Source organism: Protobothrops mucrosquamatus, unplaced genomic scaffold (genome assembly GCF_001527695.2).
Source record: "Protobothrops mucrosquamatus isolate PMUCROS unplaced genomic scaffold, P.Mucros_1.0 scaffold733, whole genome shotgun sequence".
Classification (NCBI taxonomy): Eukaryota; Metazoa; Chordata; class Lepidosauria; order Squamata; family Viperidae; genus Protobothrops; species Protobothrops mucrosquamatus.
In genome coordinates this window covers 51795-74595 of record NW_015387007.1, presented here as the reverse complement: position 1 = coordinate 74595, position 22801 = coordinate 51795, and the positions used below count along the sequence as shown (strand labels likewise).

The window sequence follows — 22801 nt, the reverse complement described above, 5'->3', positions numbered from 1 at the left end:
AAACTCTAGGGGGACAGTAGAGGACGGGGAGCCTGACGTGCTGTGGTCCATTGGATCGAGGAGAATCAGACACAATTTAGCGGCTGAACTACAACAAATGTAATTTGATCCAGTTTTATTTTGTACTGGTTTTTAGTGTTTTTATTTCTCTATGCCACCTATAGTTCCCCTAGGTCAGTGGTTCTCAACCTGTGGGTCGGGACCCCATTTGGGGTCGATCGACCATTTCACGGGGGTCGCCAAGCAAGGCTGTCCGCCATTTTTTTTGTCCGCCATTTTTCCCCCTTTTCTGGCGGGTGCCTTACCTCCCTTGGGCTGGGCCAGCTGGTGGTCGGCCTGCTCCGTCTCTGCCGCTTGCCAGCTACGCCTCGGCCGGCACAGGGGGCGGAACCATGCATGCGCGGCGCTCCCGGGCAGGGAAAGTCCTCGACTTACGACCGGTTGGGTAGTCCTCGACTTACGACCAGTTTAGTCCTCGACTTACGACCGGTTTAGTCCTCGACTTACGACCAGTTGGGGTCGCGGCATTAAAAAGGTTGAGAACCACTGCCCTAGGTAGATGAGCTGCTATATACATTCATTAAATTAAAAAAATATAAACTCAAATAAAACCGCACTCCTTAGCATAATTTAAAAATCCTGTTACAAATTGACCTGTTACTAACAACTAAAGCTATACATTTTAGGGAAGCAACTGATACTCCTTGCCTTCAAAAAATGTAATGGGAAAGGTTAAAATCCAAATTTGGCATGGCTAGAATTTCACCCAAATTCATAAAATATTTTCTAAGGCATTATCAGTGATATAGTGCATCATACCTGGAGGACACCAAATGAAGGTAAGCTTATAAAAAGTTTTAGTAAAGCATTTTAAGTGTCAGCAATGGGCAACGAAATGAAGATATTTGCTAAGTCTTAAATTACCAACTATCACCAAATTGCTACTTGTATGTCTGTGAAAATAGTATTTACAAGCTACTTCTGAATCAGCCAAAAGGCAGAAGAGTTTCGGTACCAACATAAAAAAGCAATTCAATAAATTCATTTCATGTTTCCTAATGAAACTAAGAGGCAGAATAAATCTGAACCTACACCGCTGTGTTTGAGACAATTCTTTCAAACTACCTATTGTTAACAATACTTCAGGAAAGCTTGAGGTGTTTCGTGTATTACTACTAGTTGAAGAATAGTGGTACAAAGTTAGTGCCTCCCAAGTTCCTGGAACTGGTCCTACTTTATTAATGCATTTTCCCCCTATAAGAATTAGAGTCCAGTCTTTAAGGCAGTCTCAGATAGCTGCATGGAATCATATTTAATAAAGCCTTTTTCTTCTGTAGACGACAGCTCCAGCTGGGTAAGTTGTAAACATCTTGTCAATCTTGCCGCCCTGAGTCCGCAAGGAGAAGGGCGGGATATAAATTTAATAAATAATAATAAAATAATAATAAAAAGTACTCAGTGAACTGGAGTTGGGTTGTGAACGTGGCTAAATGAAATAAAACCGCATTACAAAACGACCATTCGGGTAATTCGGATCCAACCTCGCTTGATGGGTCGGGGCTCCTTTTCAACAAGCGTGAATAACCTTAAAAAGCAGCTTTTATTTATTTTTTTTTTTTTTTCTACCACCCTTTCCCTCGTGTTCCCTTCCCTCCCTAGAAAAAGAGGGAGTCCGAATCATTTAGACCTTTGGTCATCTACCGAGGGCTAGAGAGAGGCATCAACAGCAAAACCGACGATGCCATCTAAGACGTTAAGCACCCTTGCTTCCTCCCTGGCTTCCCTCTCGGCGGTCCTAGGAAAAAAATATGTAAACTCCAGCTCCCTGCCTGGTTGCGCGCATGGAATCTGTGAGCTAACGCGGGGCTGGCGGAGGGTAAATTCCCTTCTGCCTAGACGAGCTTTCTCGCCCAAGCTCGAGCATTTCTCGGGCAGCCGCTCAGACCGCGGCCGGCTCTCGCGAGGGGAAGAGGAGGCCGCCGCAGCCGCTTGGCTGGAGCGGGCTGTGTTTGTGCCTGAAGGGAAGCCCCCGGGCCAGGCTGGGGTCCGCCGCTGGAGCCGGGAATGCCGCCAGCGCCGCCTCCACCCACGCCTTCCGCTTGCACCTCAGGCCGGGAGGTGGCTGCATGAGGCTGGAGGGGAGCCGGGCAGAAGAGAGCGAAGCTCGTCCGCGGCCAGGAAGGAGGAAAGAGGGAAAAGCGAAAGTGAGGAGCGCAGACGCAGCAGGAATAGGAGAGCCGAGCCGAGCCGCGCGAAGACGGTCCGGGGCTGCGGTCTTTTCCCTCGCGAAGCCTGCTCCTCCGCCTGCAGCTGAGATGAAGCGGGGTCGTGTAGCAATAATCTTGTAACTCTCCCTCGGTTTTCCAGGCTTTTTAAATCCCCCTCCTCCTCCGAAAGCGGCGGGGAGGCCAGCACCAGCAGGATTGCGGGGCCCTTTTTCCTCCCCTTTTTTTCCCCCCTAAACAGCTGATTGGAATTCATTCGCGTCGCCCGAGGGGGGCACCTAGGAAGGTGAGGGCGGAGAGCGGGAAGCGCGAGTTAATTGTCAGCAGCAAGCAACACGTCCGCCTCCTCGCTCCAAAGAAGGGAAGGCAAAGCCCCAGCAAGGATGACCGAAGAGAGCGCGGACGTTCCCAAAGAGTTGCTGGGTAAGCGTGTGCGCTTCCTCTCTTTTTTTCCCCCCTTCGGGTGAATCAGGGGTAGTCAACCTTGGCTCTTTTATGACTCGTGGACTTCAACTCCCAGAATTCCTGAGCCAGCTAAGCTGGCTCAGGGATTCTGGGAATTGAAGTCCACGAGTCATAAAAGAGCCAAGGTTGCCTACCCCTGGGGTGAATGGTGGACACCGGAGCGCGGGAGATTGGAAGGTGGGGGTTGTGGGGGGGTGGAGGAGGAGGAGGAGCCGTTTCCCGACAGCGATAGGGAGGTGAGGGATGAAATGGCCCCCTCACCTCGGTAGCCCCGCAGTCTCTTATCCTTTGCGTGAAATGCTCTAGGGGGGAAGGAAGGAAGGCGTGGCGGGAAAGATAAGGGACGGCTGAAGCTCTCGCTCGCCCTTTTGGCTCCTCTGTTCCTGGAAGAGATTTACTTGTGGACGGGAAGGGGGAGACGCGGGCAAGAGGGAGATTGCGCAGCCTTTGCAAGCCTCGGCGATAATAGGCAAATGGAGCGGAACGCTTGGCGTCTGTAGGCAAACTAAGTGTAAACCAGGGGTAGTCAACCTTGGCTCTTTTATGACTCGTGGACTTCAACTCCCAGAATTCCTGAGCCAGCTAAGCTGGCTCAGGAATTCTGGGAGTTGAAGTCCACGAGTCATAAAAGAGCCAAGGTTGACTACCCCTGGTGTAAACGCTGTTAACCCCTCGAGGCGGTGCTTGAAGGCGGCTTGCTCCTTCGGGCCAAGAGTTCCTTTTTCTTTCGCGTCGGAATGGCGACCAGTCAGAGGGAGAAAACTAACAGCCCCTGGGGCTCATGTTTGCCCCCCCAGAGGCTTTCCATTGCTGGTGGTATCTTCCTTTCCCGCCTCAGTTGAATGCCTTGGGAGCTTTCTCCACAGAAGAGGCGGGCAGAGGTTTTCCTTAACTAGGAATCCTGGACGTACTTCTCCCGCTTGGCAAATCGTGATTTGGGGGCAAATGGTTGCAATGCTTCAGGGGGTGTAAAAGCCAAGAAGGAAGACTGTCAAAGCATCTGTTGCTGATCCCACTGTGGAATGGGGGGTGGGTCATCTTTGCCTACATCTTAATTATGAAAAGGAATTGCTGATGGACAGATCCGGTGTTCTTGGCTGTTTCAATCTTGTTTAATTAAAGAAATATTTCCTCTGTTATTTAAAAAGGATCTGCTGCATTGAAACCTTTTTTGAGAACACACACTTTGCTTATTGTAGGCTTGCATATGCTTTCCTGTAGTCCAAAATCAGGGCAGCTGGTGAATGTATAATGCTGACAAAATAATTAAGCACGCATCATGTCTTTTCCTGTACTGATTACTGTAATTTACTTTCATATTGCTTGTTGCTCTTCTTGTTATGCTAAATTCTGAGAATGCTTGTCGAACAGATTAAAAACCTTACTAAATTCTGAGTCATACAAATACATTTTTTTTGCGTAGTCCACTCAGATATGTGTACAGGCTAAATATTTCAGAAGGGTGTTCTGATTGCCTTATTCATTTCTATGTTTACTTGGGGGAAGAAGTCTCACAGATTCAGTGGAGCTTTCGCACAAGCAAATATGTACAGTATAGGTTTTCAGACATTGTGAAAGGATGGCTTTTCACCTTCCAACTACAGCACATTATTTTGCCTAGCTATGCAGTATTTGCTATTTTTCTTCCTTTTCCACTTTTGCAATACTCAAGCTAATAGATGTAGAATGGCTATTTCTTGAAATAGGTGGGCTTAACGGAAGCTCTCCAACTAAATTTACCTGCAAATGTTAAATTTTAGTCCGACTGTTACAATAAAAGGTTTTGAAATATATTTATATAAAGAAACATGGTAGTAGTGCAAAGGCACAGTTTAATTTATTCCAGTTCAGAACAGTAAAGGGAACACTGCCCAGGAAATGGACTGAATTTTGATTGTGCAGGCATGCATGCAGAACTTGGGGGCAATTTTCTTAGCTTCCAGCTGTGTGGCAGTGTGTAGTGTGGTCCATTTACCTCCTTGTAGAACTCGGTGGAATCTAGCCTAATGCAAAAACTGACCTTGTCATATATCTGTGTTATTAGTTGAACCATATACTGGTAAATCATTCTGTAAGCAGATTTGCTGATATGGAAACACACTCAAAATATCTCAAGAACACTGAATGGGTATAATGAGTAGATGATGCTAAATAAGAGCTTCATTGAAAATCTGCTAATACATATGTAGTTAAATACACAATAAATGGATCAGATGGGAAAATGTGCTCTTTTTATAAATGTATCAGATGGGAAAAAAACCATTTCCAAGTGAATGTGTGAGCTTGTTCTGAATATTGTAGAAAAGTTACTTTATATATATATATTGTAATTGGATATAAACTCATTCAGAATAATTGACTGGAGAAGAACTTGGAGTAGAAATAATTACATATTTATTAGATTTTTAGACCATTGTAATCATGTGCATGTCAGTAGTTTACAAAGGAAAACATCTACACTACAATAATGTAAAGATAAATACAGTGGCAACAGTTATTTAACTGTCTTAAAACTGAAGAATATAAACAATTTATGTGGTGCTATCTTAAGTAATTAAAAAAATCCTTTAGACAAATTCTGGTAGAAACTGCTTCTGGTAGAAACTGCTTCTGGAAGGCCAGTAAGTTCAGAGAAAGCATGACCTCCAGTAAATAGTTATTTCACAATGCAGTCTCTTTAATCTTTCAGGAGGAAGGGTTACTATCAACAATTTCCCCTAAATTACATGATCAAATGGATTGATCCTGGATAAAAGAGATGCAGATTCCTTGGCACCAAGCCAGATGGAATCATTTTGATTAAAATTAGCACTTTATATAATTTATTTTAATCCATCAACATACTTCAGTTTTGCTCTTGGCAACTTCTAGAGAGATAAACTTACGATACAAATTAATATACAATAAAGCATTAGTATATTGCATATCCTGAAGAATAAATTTGAATTATCTAATGTTGGAAGCATCAATTAATTGCTTTGAAGTTTATATTAACCTTTCTTAATATTTAGAATTAAAGCTTAATAGTATATCTGTGGATATACTATTTTTAGAATGGAGTAAATTTTCCCAACTTCACTTTCTTGCACAAAGGAGGTGTTAAGGTTAGGGATAAGATGGGTGGACAGGAAAAGAGGTACAAGAAAAAACGGAGAAAACAAGAGGAAGTACTGTAAGTATCGGAGAATAGAACGGTAGATCTGAAGTTCCTCAGGGGACAGGACGACATGGAAGAAGGTGTAATTAGGTGTATAAGGAGACGAAGACGATTGAAGGTCGAAGGGTTAGATAGAGAACCACACTGGCTAGGACAGATGGAACTTTTCTCTATCTCTTCCTCTCCTAGCATTTCCCCACCTTCTTCTTAGGTCATCCATTATCTCTATTCACTATTCCTGCCAGCTTCCAGCCACCTTTCCTGTCCTCCAGATTGATAGAAACTGCCAGGCCATCACTGCTTTTGTCTCTCTTTTTCTTCTCCCCAGGAAGGCCTATAAACGCCACACAATCACACAACCTATCTATATAATAAAAGGTGGCAAGCATATCTAATACTCCTTCCTCCTCCTATTTTCCCCCCAACAACAACCTGAGTTGGGCTGAGAGAGACTTATTGGCTCAAAGTCACCCAGCCATCTTTCATTCCTAAGACAGGACTAGAATACTTTCCTGGTTTTTAGCCTGGTTCCTTAACCACTAGACCAGGGGTCCCCAACCCCCGGTCCGTGGACCAGTACTGGGCTGCGGCATGCCAGTAACAGGTCTGCACAAACAAGCAAAGCCCCATCTGCGGGATGCAGGCAGCACACAAAACTACGCTCCCTCCAGTCCGTGGAAAAACCTCTCTCCACGTAACCGGTCCCTGGTGCCCAAAAGGTTGGGGACCTCTGCACTAGACCAAACCAGTTCCATTAAAACAATAGTTAGGGCTGGTTTGGGTATTTTGCTACGCTATTATTTTACTATTGTATTTTATTTGTTTATTTCATTTTATTTATATCTTATTTCACAAGTTACCGTATTTTCCGGCGTATAAGACGACTGGGCGTATAAGACGACCCCCAACTTTTCCAGTTAAAATATAAAGTTTGGGCTATACTCGCCGTATAAGACTACCCCTCTTCCAACGCACACCAAATAAAAATTAAAAAACATCAGATTTGATTTCAATATGGTAATTTTAATTCAAATGCTTATGACATGCAGGTACTTAGCAGGAAAACTGTCACTTATAAACATAAGACTGTTTGTCATCAAACATGTAAACATAAAACAGTGCAAGTGGATTAAACTTTTCCTAATTCACTCTAAAGCTGAAAGGAAGGATAAGACAATAAACCCATGGGAGCTGCCATGCTGTTTGTTTTCTAAGCTGTCAACCAAACTGGAACTGATGATGATAGGAGGAAGATAACAAACAACAGAGAGAGCAAGTGCCGGGCAAGTCCCTGGCGAGTCAGCAACGCCCATCATAACTGCAAGCTATTTTTACAGGTTTTGCTGGCGTGACACTTTCCCTTTAAAAGCCTTCAAAATCATCCTGTTTGTCATCTGATATCATAAAAATATCAATGACATCTTGTGATAAATTCCGAGAGGAATTTAGCTGACACCCCTCCCCTTCCAGAGCCATAGCCTCCTCCTTCCTCCCTACTGTGTGGGGCGCGAGGAAAGAGGGAACGCCTTACGCCGTCGCCGCCTGCCTGCCCACCTCCGCAGCCGCCGGTCGCACGCTCAGTATGAGCCGCCACTGCATCCCCCATGAGCATCTCCTACCGCCCCACCTCCTTTCAAGCTCCCCCTCCCCCAAGCTACTCCCACCGGGGGTGAGAGGTAAACGCCGAAAAGGCCCCGGATGAAGAAGTGCTGAGAAGTATTTTCCGGCGTATAAGACGACCCCCGACTTTTAAGAAGATTTTCAGGGTTTAGAAAGTCATCTTATACGCCGGAAAATACGGTATGTATTTACTTATTTGTTTATTAAATTTCTGTGCTGCCCATCTCTCCTGCAAGGTGACTGGGCAGCTTACAAATTAGTACATGTGGTTTATCCTTGTATAAGATGACAAACTTCTTAGTATAGATATGACCATAGTCACTTGCATGACATTGTAAATAGGATGGGGGGGGGGGAAATGAAATGCTTCAGGGCAGGCCGAGTAGAACACTATTGCACAAGTGAAGATGAATGATGTAACCTCTTTCATATGCTAAAGAGCTAGCTAGCCTGTGCAAGAAATCCCCTCTCCCTAAGTCTGAGTTTTAAATATAGTTCTGCCTATGATCTCTACTCTACTTCTTATGCAGAGAAAGCGCGAGAAAGAAAGAAAAATGCATGAAAAGTCTTTGAGAAGGAAGTTGTTTGTGACCTGTGACAGATGGTATTAGAATTGAATGAAAATTTGGCATCAAACTATGACAGCAGTTTGAGTAACAGTTCTGTGAAGCCCGTTTTGGAATGGCAGCTTTTCATGCTCTTGGCTCAGTATTTTGGAATTAAACTGGAATACTTAGAATACAAAAATATTACAGGAGAAAATTATTGTGCTTAAGAGTCCAGCACTGTAATCTGTTTGGTGCATAGTTCAAGGACAACTATGTTGCTAGAGGAAGTGTCATTATATATTTTGAGATCCTATTTTAATTCTGTCGGAGAAAAATATTTGGAACTATTGTGGTATTCTGATGTGTGGATGGGAGGGACAGTGATGGTCATTTCTCAAAAATTACATTTACGTATACAGTGAAAATGGCTGTTATGTAGAATATCTGAGTATAAACGAGATCAAGCATTTAGTTATATAAAAAGTGCACCCCATTTAAAGTTTTTTTTTAACAAATGTGGGCATATCAATATTTTCTAGACAGTGGAATCACTGATGTCCAATTGTTTGATAATCTTTTGAAATTCATTCCCAGACTTATAGGTGAAGATGAACCTTCTTTCTGAAGGTTGTAGACACCTGTAGGCAATTTCAGTCTAGAAATGGTGATACCACGCATTTCAACAACAACAAACAAATCAAACCAAAAGTCTGATAGGTTCCTCCCAGATCCTCCCTAATAATATTCTAAACATTTATATCTGATCTGGTGCATCTGATTCTAATTTTAGGCTACCTGAAGTAATGCTTTATGTAAGTATGTACTTACATTTTCATATTCCAAATTTGCATTGATATTTAAATTACACAGTGGACTACAAAATGAAAATGATGTGTGGTATTTGATATATCCTCTGTAGTGTTGAAATGAAAATAAAATATCTGTATGTTGAAATGTGTTGAAACAGTAAAAGATTTAAATGGGGTATACTTATTTTTTCACAGGACAGTAAGGGGCCAAGTATGTTATAAGGAGTAATTTTATTTTGGTTTACCATTCCTTAGTGTTTTGTCGTCCCCACAGTTTGACGGCCGGACGCCCGGCCTGCGTAGTAGTCCTTTGGTACGGGTGGGGTAACGGCCGTTACCGCTTTTTCGAGTCTACGTAACACGCTACAGTGCACTGCAGCACTCAAACGGTACAGACGAAATGTCAGTTGAGTATTTGTGCCCTCGAAAAATTTTGTCTCAAGTACATTATAAAGTGAATGGAGCTGTTAATAAGAGAGGAAGAATGTTGTTTGTTGTTTGTTTATTATTTATGTTGAAGAATTTTTACTTGGGGATAAAATAGTAATATAGATTTTTTTCAGATCCTGAACACTTGAAAGTATTTTATGCTCTCTACTATTTCAGAAAGCGTCAAGGATGTGATTGGAAGGAAGATAAAGATTTCTGTGAAAAAGAAAGTCAAACTTGAAGTCAAGAGCGATAAAGTAGATAATAAAATATTGGTAAGTACATTCCATTTTTTCTTCAAACAATTTATTTCTCGATTTAATCTTCCCCCCTCCAATAAATGAAAATACTTTAATTTAAATACTTGTTCTCTTCTAAATTTTGTTCCTCTTATACAAGAAACTTTACTTAAGCATTTCTGGACATAATATTAGTGTGATTGGGTGAAAAATTAAATATAGAATGTATCCAAGGGAGAAACTTGATTTGTCCAGTCAAGTGAAGAAACATTATCATACAAACATTATCCAAGAGAGACAGTTCTTGTAGGTTTCTTAGGATAAAAATATAATTACAGTACTTGTAGACACCAATAATATCATAGTGTATCTGAGATGCTATTTTTATAAAATATGAGAGTGGTTGTTTTGTATTTTGCATCCATAAATTTTGTAGAATAAGACCTTTTGAGTGAGCCATAATTTGTTGTTCTACATGTGTCTGTGAATGTGGGGGAAGAAAAGGGAGATAAGCTCTAAAACAGTGCTGGAATTTAGAGCAGACAGTCTCTGGCCTTAATAATACCTGTTTCCAGAACTCGGCACTGTAATTTTGAAAAATGGAAGGGGGGAAGGGGAAGAGACAGCAAAGCAGATGTTATACTTGTAGTCCTTGACTTACAACCATTTGTTTAGCAACCGTTCAAAGTTACAGTGACAGTAAAAATAATGACTTAACAACTGGTTCTTGCTCTTACAACCATCAAAGCATCTCCATGGTCCTGGGATCAAAATTCAGGCACTTGGCAACCCGGCATGTATTTACGATGGTTGCAGCATTGTGCAGCTATGTAATTGCCATTTGCGACCTTCGCAGCCAGCTTCTGACAAGCAAATTCAATGGGAGAAGCCAAATTAACTAAACAACCGCATGACTCATTTAACCACAGTGATTCTCTTAACAACCATAGCAAAATGGTTGTAAAATCAGGCATGACTCACTTAACAACCACCATATTTAGCAACAGAAATTCTGGCCCCAGTTGTGGTTATAAGTCAAGGACTGCCTGTAGTATAACAGTATTCTGAGTAATTGTTCTTGTTTGAGTAATCATGGTTGACTGAATTTATCACTGTTGCTATATTTATAGAAACAAAGCCATAAAAGATGGTTTGCAAATGAAGATGATTTCATGTCTTGTTTTACTGTGGCTAAGTGTTATATTGTGGGTTAATCAACAAATCATGGTCGAAATGAAGCATGACTTAACATGAGAAATGAACCCAGCCAGAGATACTTGCTTGAGAAAAATTGAACATTTACCTCATCTGCAAATCTGTAACTGTTTTGATTTTTGTTTTGGATATTTAAGGTAATTGTTGAGTAGCAATAGTAACTACAAACATCTTGCTTCATTAAGTCAACAATTATTATTTTTCTTAAGGATCTATGAAATATTTGCTTGGATTACAATGCAACTTTCTCTGTCACTGACGTTTGTTTGTTTATTCATTCTATTTCTGTTCAACTCAATCGACTCTCAAGCCTTCATATAAAGTAAAATACTTAATTACCACAAGGAATAATCACTTAACGGTGTAATCTAGTGTAATCCAATTATTTAAGATTACTGACATACTTAGAAATGTTAGCTTTCTTATGGCTTGATACAATGAGTATAATAATTTCATAGACTTCTATTTGAGATGAAGATAACTATGATATGTTCTATTTAAAATACAAATCTAGAAGATGGTTCTCCCAATTCGTAATTTATTTTAAAATAATAATCCATATAATTAAGACCACTATTACTAATGAACAAACTAGTCATAGGTAGTTGGCTATTGCAGTGCTATTGATTTGATAGGGTGAACATCTCCGTAAAAGAACTGTCAAATTGTAACAGTTAAACTTGATTTGAGATTGTAATATAATGCAAGCCAAGCAGTTTTAACACAATCTTCCCCTTTTTATGGCATCTAGGACCTGGCAAAAATCACTGCCATGCTCTCCCATCATTTAAAAACAGGTGTATAAAACCGGTAATATAAGCACCCAAACCTTTAAAATAGTTCCAGCCCAGGACCAAAAAAATCTTGAAAAATCCCAGCTCCACTTCATATGACTTATTTGGTTTACATCATAGTCACTTCTTCTGGGCTCTCAGACCCACTTAATGTTTCAAATAATTTCTGCCGTTTTAGCAATACCGTAAAAAAGACCAAAAAAAGGAAAAATAATGTTATTTAAACTAATAAGTGCTCATTACTTTATCCTCCATTTGTTTTCTTAACCTTCCAGTCACCATAGTTTGAAATTACTTGTTAATTTGCAATGCTTTATTGAGAAATATTCAAGAATGACTAAATGATAATAAGCATTTTAAACTGCAGGCCACAAACAGTATAGCAATATATCTATATGCTTCAACTTAAATGTGGCTATAGTAATCTGAAGTGTTTAGAGGCCAGTCTAATTTGAAGGGTAAAAAAATAATAATATATGAATACAAAGATGTGTATGTCTATGTCCTTTCTTTATCATCCAGTCTGATACATGAAGCCTGTATGCTTAGATGATGGGAGCAGTGTTGTGTGAGTAAAAGCTAGGTGCTGTGTCCTGGACTTCCTTTCATAAAATTGGATGCAGTGTATGTTTAAAGACAGGTGCTTGCTGATATTTGATATAGAGTACTACATTCTTTGTTATGAATGTTATTTTATACTGACATGATTTATTTATTTAAACAATTTCTATATGATAGATGTTCTAAAACAGAGGTCCCCAACCCCTGGTTCGTGGACCAGTACTGGGCCGCAGCATGCCAGTAACTGGTCCACACAAACAAGCAAAGTCCCATCTGTGGGATGCAGGCAGCATACAAAACCATGCACTCTCCGGTCCACGGAAAAACCTTTCTCCATGAAACCGGTCCCTGGTGCCCAAAAGGTTGGGGACCTCTGTTCTAAGAGGTATATCACATTTTTTTCAAATTAAGTATACTTTGTTCATGACATCCTGCCTACAGTATTTAATGCAGCATAATTTCCTATAATTTTTTTATGGTTGTCATTTTGCAGTTAATGAATAGTAAAATATTGTATCCATTTTTATCCCTCTTGTATACCTTGATATTTTGGGATTTTGAAATTAAGGAGAATGAGGTTATAGTTTTAATTTTTTTAAAAAGTTGCACATCTAAATCTTGGAAACACTGCTGTGTTATGGATTGGCCTAGTAGTATTTTTTTAAATGTAGAAGTGAGAAGAATTTTTACTTTTTATAATGTCTTGCTTTTTATATTACCTTCCGAGGAATAGCTGGAAAATTGTGCTACTACCTTTTTCATAGATTATATCCTAGCATCAGTTTTGAATAACTGAGGTTTATGTCTGATTTAAGTCTGAAATGCACTTAGACATTGTAAAGAAACTGTTGGGCTTTTCCAATACACTAGTTTTGATTATTCATGTAGGAGGGAGCTACAGTTTTATTTTTACGGCATTCAAAGTCTCAGGATTACACTATGTAAATTCAATGGCAAAACAGTGATATTTTTCCTTTTTTTCCTTTTATAAAATATGATCCAAAATACACATAAAATCCAAAGATGTGTTACCTTTAATTTAGGCTCTGACCATTACAGATTCTTATTTTAAAAGTGAGGCCTGGTGTTTGTTGGTAAAGTGAGGTGTTTGTTGGTAATCTTCAAAGATATTTTCTTCGATCTGCAGATGAAGAGGTTAAAATATAAGAGTGAAAGAATGGAGTAGATAAATACTGTTTACCATCCTGAGATATGATCCTCCAGACATAGAAGCTGTACTTTCAGTTGATAAACTGATGCTAGGAAAGAGCTGGGAGAAAATTAAAGTTTTTTTATGCATGCACAGAGTGTCTTGTTAAGGAGCTTGCAAGAACAGAGAGAGTTATTGTTGGAATTAAGAGGAGGAAGGGAGAAAATGGCTAGTAAGGAAACATGGCATTAAGCAAATTTAGACTACAGAATAGATCTGGATTCAGGGAGGATTCAAGATCACCAAAGAGGAGACAACATAGAGATCACTGAGTAGAGATGAAGGCAGTCTGGCATTGGATGATGGCTATTTGACGCAGGTTCCAGACAGGGAGAAGATTTGAAAATTAACATTCTGGTAGCGGAGTTTAATTAAAGCTCTTAATTAATTTCCCCATAAACAACAGCTTACTTACAATTTGCATAGATCAAAAATCAGTTTGGTGCATTCTACTGTCTTCTAAAATGAAAAATAGGGAAGAGAATGGATTTATTTGCTTTAGCTGGTAGTGCTATCTATCAGTTAAAATAGAGCTGATGCTACTGTGTTTCCCCAAAATAAGACCGGGTCTTATATTCATTTTTGCTCCAAAAGATGCATTAGGGCTTTTTTTTTTCGGGGAAATACAGTACTAAATGCATCCGTCTGACTGATGATTTTAACTGGGGCTTATTTTTAGGGTGGAGCTTATATTATGAGCATCCTGAAAAAAATCATGCTAGGGCTTATTTTCCGGTTGGGTCTTATTTTCAAGGAAACATGGTATGTAGTGAAGGACTCTGATTCTTAGAGAAATCAATGCTTTTCTATCTTACACTTACAAATAAAGAAAAATATTGAACTGGGTCAAAGAATCTTTGAACATACATTGCTATCCACTCTTCAAAGCTCTCACAATATCCTGTGACAAGATAGAAACAGACAAATGGAAGATTTCTGTGCAACATGAAAATATCAAGATATGACAAGCATACATTTATTTGTTCTTTTGCATCTGTCAGGATGTCACATCAACATATTCCCATTAAGAGACTTGATTAATATAAAATTGATTGTACAGAGCATGTACTATGAGATCCAGAGACCTCTACTTATTTAGATTTTTTTTTCTGTAAAAGACCACACTTTCTTAGGATTGATATCCATTGCTTTGCTCTTTCTTCCCTCCCTCTATCTTATAGCAATTTCTAATAAAGGGATAAAGTGCTCTTCTCAAAGGATTGAGAATTGAGTTACATAAAATTCATACAATTGAGTTACATAAAATTCAGCTGAGGCCTATGTGTTGCCATAAAAGTTTGTTACTCTGATTCATAAATTCAAATAAAAATATTAATGTGTTAAAATTAAGGCCTATTAAAACCAAAGTTGCACAACAAAATACTCTTATTTCTATCTCTAACCATTAGAGTCCTGCTTCAGTACTGTGCTATGTTACAGAAAGTGCTTCGTAGAGATATGCAAAATGTTGTGTGCATGAACTGTACATGGAAATGTTTGTTTCGGGTGATCTGTGCCTGTTTGGGATCTTTGGATCCATGCATGGAATAAAATGGGTTGTTCTGGATAGAAGTGGAGTTGTGAAGAAGAACCTCAATCTCTAAGAACCTCAATCTCTGAGAGATGGAAGGAAGGGAAGGGATGATCAAGAGATCTAGTAGACAGCCCAGTGAGCTAGACCACTCTGGGAAATTGGTGGTTGAGAGGAGGGAGGTCACTGGGAAGATTGTGGAACAAGTGACCATTGGATATATCATAGTGAGAGATTGGTGATAGCTAATGAATATAGGGCATTATGAAGATTTTAAGGCACATGGGCCAGTGGGTTATGCTGCACTTGAAAAAACAGAGGGGAAATGGAGGGGGGGACAGTCTACATCAACCTATCTCTACTTTCTCCTCTGGATTTTGTTTTACCTTAAAGTATGGTTAATTGAAAATGATTTCTCAGAACCTTTGGAACACTATGGATTGTTTTTTGGGTTCAAAGCAATTTTTCCCCCATTCACATATATCCTGAATGCATGAGTATATGTTTTTATATGTTTTTTTTTTAAATACAAAGTTAAAAAATAAACAGGAGAAAAGGATTTGGAAAAAAATCAGAGAAAGAAAAAAGTAAAAATTTAAGGGGAGAGAGGGGGAGGGAGGAGAAAAATAGAAAAAAATGACTTCTGACTTTTTGGTACAGATATAAGTAAAAAAAATTACATCAAACCTTATTTAACATTAGTTTACATTATTTCCAAAACCCAATATAATTCTATCATCAAATCCCAAAATTAACTTTTCATTTCTTTCACTTTCTTGCAAAAAGTCCAAAAAAAGTTTCCAAGTAGAAATAAAATTTGTCAGTCTTTCATCAAGGCTTTCAATTTCATCATCTCTATCAATTATATCAACTTTATTATTTGTAAGTCTTTTCGCCTTTGAGCATATAAGGTAGTCCTCATCTTACAACAGTTCATTTAGTGAACATTCAAAGTTACAACAGCACTGAACAAAGACCGTTTTTCACACGTACGACCTTTGTAGCATCTCCATGATCATGTGATCAAAATTCAGATGCTTGGTAACTGATCCATACTTATGATGTTACTGTGTCCCAAGGTCATGTGATCACCTTTTGCAAACTTTTGATGAGCAAAGTCAATGGGGGACCCAGATTCCCTTAACAATCGTGTTACTAATTTATCAACTGCAGTGATTCACTTAACAATGTGGTAAGAGAGGTCGTAAAATGGGTAAAATTCACTTAACCAATGTCTCACTTAACTGGGCTCAATTGTGGTTGTAAGTTGAGGATTACCTGTAAAGTCTTTTGGCTATTAGCGTATATGAAAGCAAAGTTCCATAAGATGTCTCCATTTGTTTGTCCATTAAGCCTTCCCCAAAAAGCTTCTGGTGTCGGTTGTACATTCAGTTTAAAATCTCCTATATCAAAACACATATTTCATCCCAAAATTTTCTAGCTTTGTTACATGTCCACCAAAGATGGGGAAAAAAACCACCCAAAACTGGAAGACTTCATGACCTAGTTGTATAATTTCTGTGCTTTGCTTGGATACTCTTGAGGTCTGTCATTATCATAAGGAAATGCTAAACAGGAGATGGAATTTTAAATATGTGTTGGAAAATGTTTGTCTCCTTTGCTTTATCTTTTTAATGTCTTGTAGCTTTATATCCAACTTTTACTGTCCCTTTTCCATATTTTGAATGTGATGGTTATTTTTTTGTTATCTCTATCCTACACACCCCCTTCCCAACTTTGCAGTATCAGAGTCTTAGTAGCATTTTTTCTTGGTCTGTTCTGGGTATTCAGGAAATGACTAGTAGAAGGCCAATCTAAATGTTCTTAAACTTTATATCTTGTTTTGTTGAGTCTCTTTGCATAGTCTGTTTGTTAGCTTTTCCTCTGTTCTGATATTTAGACCCAATGCATTTTTCATTGCTATTGTCTATGTGTAGTAAATGCAAATTGTCTGCTACCATAAGACTGGCAACTGCATAAACTTGGCAGAACTACTGATAACTACTTTGCTTCTATTAGACATTCATCCAACTGCTAACAATGAGGTCAATCTATTGTAAAGCCCAAAATTTAGAAAAGGATTATCGGAGGAAGGTCTCAGGTTATTTAAAGCTTCAAGAATGGTAGAACCGTACAATTCAGCCGAATTTCACATTTTCTGCAGAAGATTGGTTCAAAGCCTTAGTAAGAGCAGCTTTTGGCTGGCAAATGAGAGGAGGAGATGTCAGAAAACGGATGATACCATTTATGTTTTGTCCTGGCTTTATGCATTACATGCCTGTGAAACCTGTTTTGTTCAGTAGAAAATTATTTTGTTATAATCTCGCAATAGATAGGAGAATCTGTCTTACCTTATAATTTGACGCAGTATTCTGTTTGTTTGAGGATGAGTTTAGGATTTAATAAGTAGCTTTAGAAAGAGAAAAGGATGGTTTTCACAAAATGCTGCAACAACTTCTTTCTGTTTTTAATCAATGGTCCGTGCGCTGATCTGAAGCATAATGCCCAAATATACAAATCTCTGGTAGTGCCGTACTAAATGCCAATATAATGTAAAATGTGGTAAGTTCACATATACTATTAAAGAGATTTGATATATGTATTTCTGTGTACTTTAGCCATTTGTTTACATCCAATATCATACTGGAGGATGAGATCAAGCAAATCTGTTGCATATATTACATACGTCAAATAACAGATTTGTCTAAAATTAGGAGTTTTATTTGTTTGTTTTGTGTGACATAAAGTGACTGGGTTTGCAAAGGTTCATTAAAACCTACCAAATGTTCACAGTTCAGTGGGTGGGGTTATTTATGTAGAAAGCTATATGGATATAGATTTGGAGTTGAATGAAATTGAAGATGTAGAAACTTAAGACACCTCTTGTAGCTAGAGAAATTAATATGGATGGAGATTTACAATAGAACCTCAAATTACTATGGTAGCCAGCAAGCTTAGTTTAGGAGCCTCTGTTGCTATGCCCATTGATGATACAGTTTGCCTTAGTGATTTATTGTATGTACTATACTAACATCCAGTCAGGCTTTAAAGACATTTGAAAACTTAACAACGGCTGCAGTTGGGATGTGGTTCCATAAATTCTTTTTTAAAAAGCCATATATTTTTAGCTTACGATTTAAGCTCATTCCATTTCCACTCATCATGCATCAAAAGGCTAACAAACTGGAATTTAAGTACTTAAAACTGCACAATTTAAAGTATAAAGAGTTTGCTGCAGTTTATATAATATTATGGATTTCTGTTACAGTTCAGTTCCAAGTTTCAGCTGTGCAAGTTAGTGCTAGCAAAATTATTCAACGTGACACATGCAGGGACATCTATTTGTAGGGGTAGTCCTCGACTTACGACCACAATTGAGCCCAAAATTTCTGTTGCTAAGCGAGACAGTGGTTAAGTGAATTTTGTCACATTTTACAACCTTTCTTGCCATAGTTGTTAAGTGAATCACTGCAGTTGTTAAATTAGCCAGATGGTTGTTAAGTGAGTCTGGCTTCCCCATTGACTTTGCTTGCCAGAAGGTCACAAAAGATGATCACGTGACCCTGGGACCCTGCAAACGTCATAAATATGAATCAGTTGCCAAAGAACTGAATTTTGATCACGTGATCATGGGGATGTTGCAATGGTTGTTTGAAAAACGGTCATAAGTCACTATTTTCAGTGCTGCTGTAACTTCGAACGGTCACTAAATGAACTGTTGTAAGTCAAAAGACTACCTGTACTTAACTTTTCCTCACTTTTTATTGCTCATACTGCATTATGAAGCCTGAAGCAGAGTCCTGGGATTGTCCATTCAAGTTTCTGCTGCCCACTGGATCAAAAGAAAAAAAAAGGCAGTTGTCACCATTTACTTCCCTGTTTTGGAAAAGATAGTGATCAAGTGGCAGCTGTTCAAGCCCCCTACATAGCGTACACAGACGGTGGCACTACAGGGGCTTCTTCAGATATTTAGCTTGCTGAGTTTGTGGCTTTTAGAAATGTTTATTTTTACATTAATTTCCTTCTAAGATACCTAAGTAGTTGCTAATGTGAGAAAGGGAAATATATATATTTCCAAATAAGAGGAGATTTTTGGCTGTTAATAGTAGTGAGAAAACTCTATGAATATTTTTTTTCAAAGATTCTGGACTTTTCTTTACATATCAAAAAGATGGCTTTTTAAAATCTTATCAATTTATGATTTTTACAATTATTGATAATGGCTATTCTGTATTTGTTGAAAGCTTCATTGATAATTATTTTAAAATATTACCTGTAACTTTAAATTAGCATGATACAGCATGATACAGATGGTGTGTCTTTCCACTAGCTATGTTTCCAAAATGATACTGGACAATGATTTCCCACATAAAAAAATATTTATTTATTAAATGTATTCGCTGTCCATCTTGCTGCAGAAGCAACTCTGATCATGACATATGCATTATTAATTCACTTAGGGCATTTTGATTTTCTAATACACTTACTAATAAGACTCTGTCTACTCTTCTGCTAGCTTATTCTGTAGTTCTGTTTTCCTTACTTTTTATTTAGACGGATCAAAGAAAACTAAGAAAACCCAGCTAAAAATAGTATGGCAGGTAAAAGAAAATTAATGCTGTCATTCCTGAATAACAAGTTCTGACATTCTTTGCTTTGTTTTAGAAGGTGCTCATTTAATAGAGAAAGAAAAGTACTTCCTTACATTTTTGAAGGGCTACCCTATTGGGACTTTTTAAAAAGGGAATAAAAAGGGAAAAGTGGTTTAGGCTTTGTCAGATATCTGACAGAAATGAACAATAGCCTTAGCAATACATAGATTTTGCTCTGTACTTTTTTTTAAATTGGTATTTTACAAGGCCTAGATGCCCAATAACAAGAGAAAAGCATTTAAACAACATGGATTAAAATTAAATATTTATTTTAATATTAATAGTATGTGAATGTATTCAGTACAATCAGTATATAGGAATAAATTCAGTTTCTTGAAAACATACTACTAAAATTGCAAATTTATTATACTTACATTGTGATCTTGAATTTGAAACAATAATATTATCCAATAAATCTTGGATGTCATTTAGAAAATCTAATTTTTTTTGCATATTGACAAAATTTCCATCAGTCGATTACAAAAGGTCATACTGCTTGGATCAGCACATGCGCCTTTGCCTGTACGTTATGACACGGGTGTCAAACTCGATCACATTACGTGATGTATCATGATGTATCATAACATTTTTTCCCTTTGTGGAATCGCCTGTGCATGATGCATCCGGCCTGCAGGCCGCCATTTAACAACCCTGTATTACGACATCCTAGGTTCCTGGGAAGAGGTTGATGTGTATGAGGGCCAACACCAATTAAAGAACTGTGACTTCACATTGTTGTGTGTAAGACCAAACTTGATAGGTGGACAAAAATGACAAATCCAATCTAAGCAATTGTCTGACTGTGCGACCAGCCATAATAATACAGCTTTACTTGGAACAGCTTACACCCGCAACAATATCTTTGACACCATCAGACAACAGCATCTGCCTATCCTTTGGTAGATAAAAATGCCAAACATCTGACTGACTATGCAAGCAAACATAATAATTGATTACAAGAAGGCATTTGACTCCTTGCCACATAACACAATTTCCTGGAAATGTCAGAAGCTTTGTGCAAAGATCAATGGCAAAATGGAAAGCATAGCTGTTGGTCAGAGGTGATAGCTTGGGAGAGGTTAATATCTTACAAGGAGATTCACTATCACCATTACAGTTTGTCATTGCTTTGATTCCTCTGTCAACAATACTGAAGAAGTCAGGTCATGTCTATCAAACACCAAAAGCATCTGCCAGGCTATTCCAACCTCTTTTATATGGAAACTGTATGAAAAAAGCACCATTTGAAATGGATTTGCTACTCCACACTATCCAAATATACAGCCAAGATACTGCAAATGTGCTACCCATATCATCAACAGGGAAAAATATTGAAAACTGAAAGAATCAAACTGCCCTATGGAATTAACATCTGGAGTCTAAATAAAGATCACTTACAAATACTTGAGCATCTTTCCAACAGACAACATTAAGCGCACTGAAGTAAAGAAGACTAGTAGTGAATAAATCAGAAGAATGAAGAAGATCTTAAAGTTCAAACTCAGTGGTGGAAACACTATCAAGATGATTAACACCTAGGCAATTCCAGCCACTAGATACACAGCTGCTTGCTGCTCTCAAGCCACCTACCGTTTCTCAAAAATTACCTGGCTCACCTCTGTTTGAGAAATTGATTGAATCCTCCACCTCCTGCAGAGGACTTCTAAGTCTCTGCTGCTGAGGACCTCCCTTATTGAGGATTCAAAAATATATAATAAGGCTGGCTTACCCAGCTGCAACTAGAGCAAAATAAAAAAGAGGGCTGAAGATGCTGTTGCCCTCCTAATTTTTCCAGGATTAGTTTTAGGATGGTGTTCTCCTGCTGTGCTGCTTCTGCCCCTGCCCCCTGATGGATTCTCCAATTCATAGCGGTCTTTCCTCACTCGTTCTCTTCATGTACAAAATCTTATTTATTTGTTATGCGCGTTTATCAAGATACAGAAAACAACCACTGTAATAAATCATTTACAAAATTCCATCCAATAAAATTTCATAATTTAACAGCCTAAACTAGACTAATTTTAATAAGTAAGTCAAATCAAATCAAACATACATATTTAAAACAACCTGTGATATGACCAAGCATGTATCATTCATAATTAAAACTATAATCCTGGGAATACACAAGAATATTGAGAGCAGAGTGGAATAATCAAGCTCTACATTCATTCATTCATTCACCATATAAAAAGATTTTTAACTTCTTTTAAAGGCCATCAGACTTTCACTAAGATAAAGGGAAGGAGGGAGCTGATTCTAGAGTTATAAAGCTAGGTCTACGAAAGCTCAAAAGAGAGACACCAGGAACAAGAAAGAAAGCGTGCTCAGGGGAATGTGAAGGCAGAACAGGATTGTTGTAAGTAGTGATAATGCTGCACATAAAATTTATTTATTTGGAAGATTTGCATGGTTGCCTATTTAAAAACACAATAATAAAACTCAGAACTATAAAAATCATGAAACAAAATCAGAACAAAACCTGGGGCCTTAATCATTTTGGGATACCCCACAACCAACTCCAGACACCCTCATTTTAACCCTGCACATGGGTAAAAATACCCAGGTCTTGATTGCCTTCTGAAAGCCTAAAAGTGTATCAAATATATTGTGAGCTCCATTTTTTTTTAATGCTGCTGTGTGGCACAGTCGGTAATTGGGAAATATAAAAGTTCAGGCTGCAGAACACTAGTTATCATGTTGATTCAAGAAGAGCCAAGGTAAAGATTAGAGACAGACTAATAAAAGTTTGGACTGAGTGTTCTTCATGTATAATAAAACAAGTCCGCATACCTTGGAAATACAAACATTTTGATAACTAGTATTAAGATAAGCATTTTCAGATCAGGCTGTTTTAGAATGTCTAAATAATGTGCTGGTACTTTTCATCCATAGTTTTAAAAATGCAAATATGAAAATAACAGAAAGATAGGCTGCTATCAAGCTAGCTAGGAATGGAAGAAAATTTCCAAATTTCTGCAGGAATTAAAAAAAACCCCTTGGAATTGGAAAATTCTTTTCACTAGCTCATACTTTTCAGTATTATCTTTAAGTGAAACTTGCCCTAAGTAGAATATTTTCAAGTTAAAGTTGTAATATGCTTATGATCGAGCAATTAAACTGACACTTCCCAGTGAATACTGATGCACCAGATTGCATAAGCAGGTTTTCATAACTGTATGGGTTTTTGGTTGCAGAATACTTGGGGAATGGTTGTCCATACAATGTTCTTGGAAAAACTTTGCTCTAAGGTGAGATGTCTTGAACATGAAGTAATTTCTAGCATAATTATATAGTGCTGAGCTTGTGTATTAAGTTTAATTTTATATAATCTTAAACCTAACACTAA

General features: G+C 38.3%; 1 protein-coding gene across 1 annotated transcript in view; it reads left to right on the top strand.

Moving 5' to 3' along the window:
- The first annotated feature begins 2452 nt into the window (after nucleotides 1–2452).
- LOC107289593 (F-actin-uncapping protein LRRC16A-like) overlaps nucleotides 2453–22801 on the top strand; it is a 69747-nt gene continuing 49398 nt past the window's right edge. The window contains exons 1-2 of the mRNA XM_015818375.1: nucleotides 2453–2648; nucleotides 9431–9528. Coding sequence (XP_015673861.1) covers nucleotides 2609–2648; nucleotides 9431–9528 — 138 coding nt within the window. The 5' untranslated portion in view covers nucleotides 2453–2608. The remainder of the gene's footprint in view (nucleotides 2649–9430; nucleotides 9529–22801) is intronic.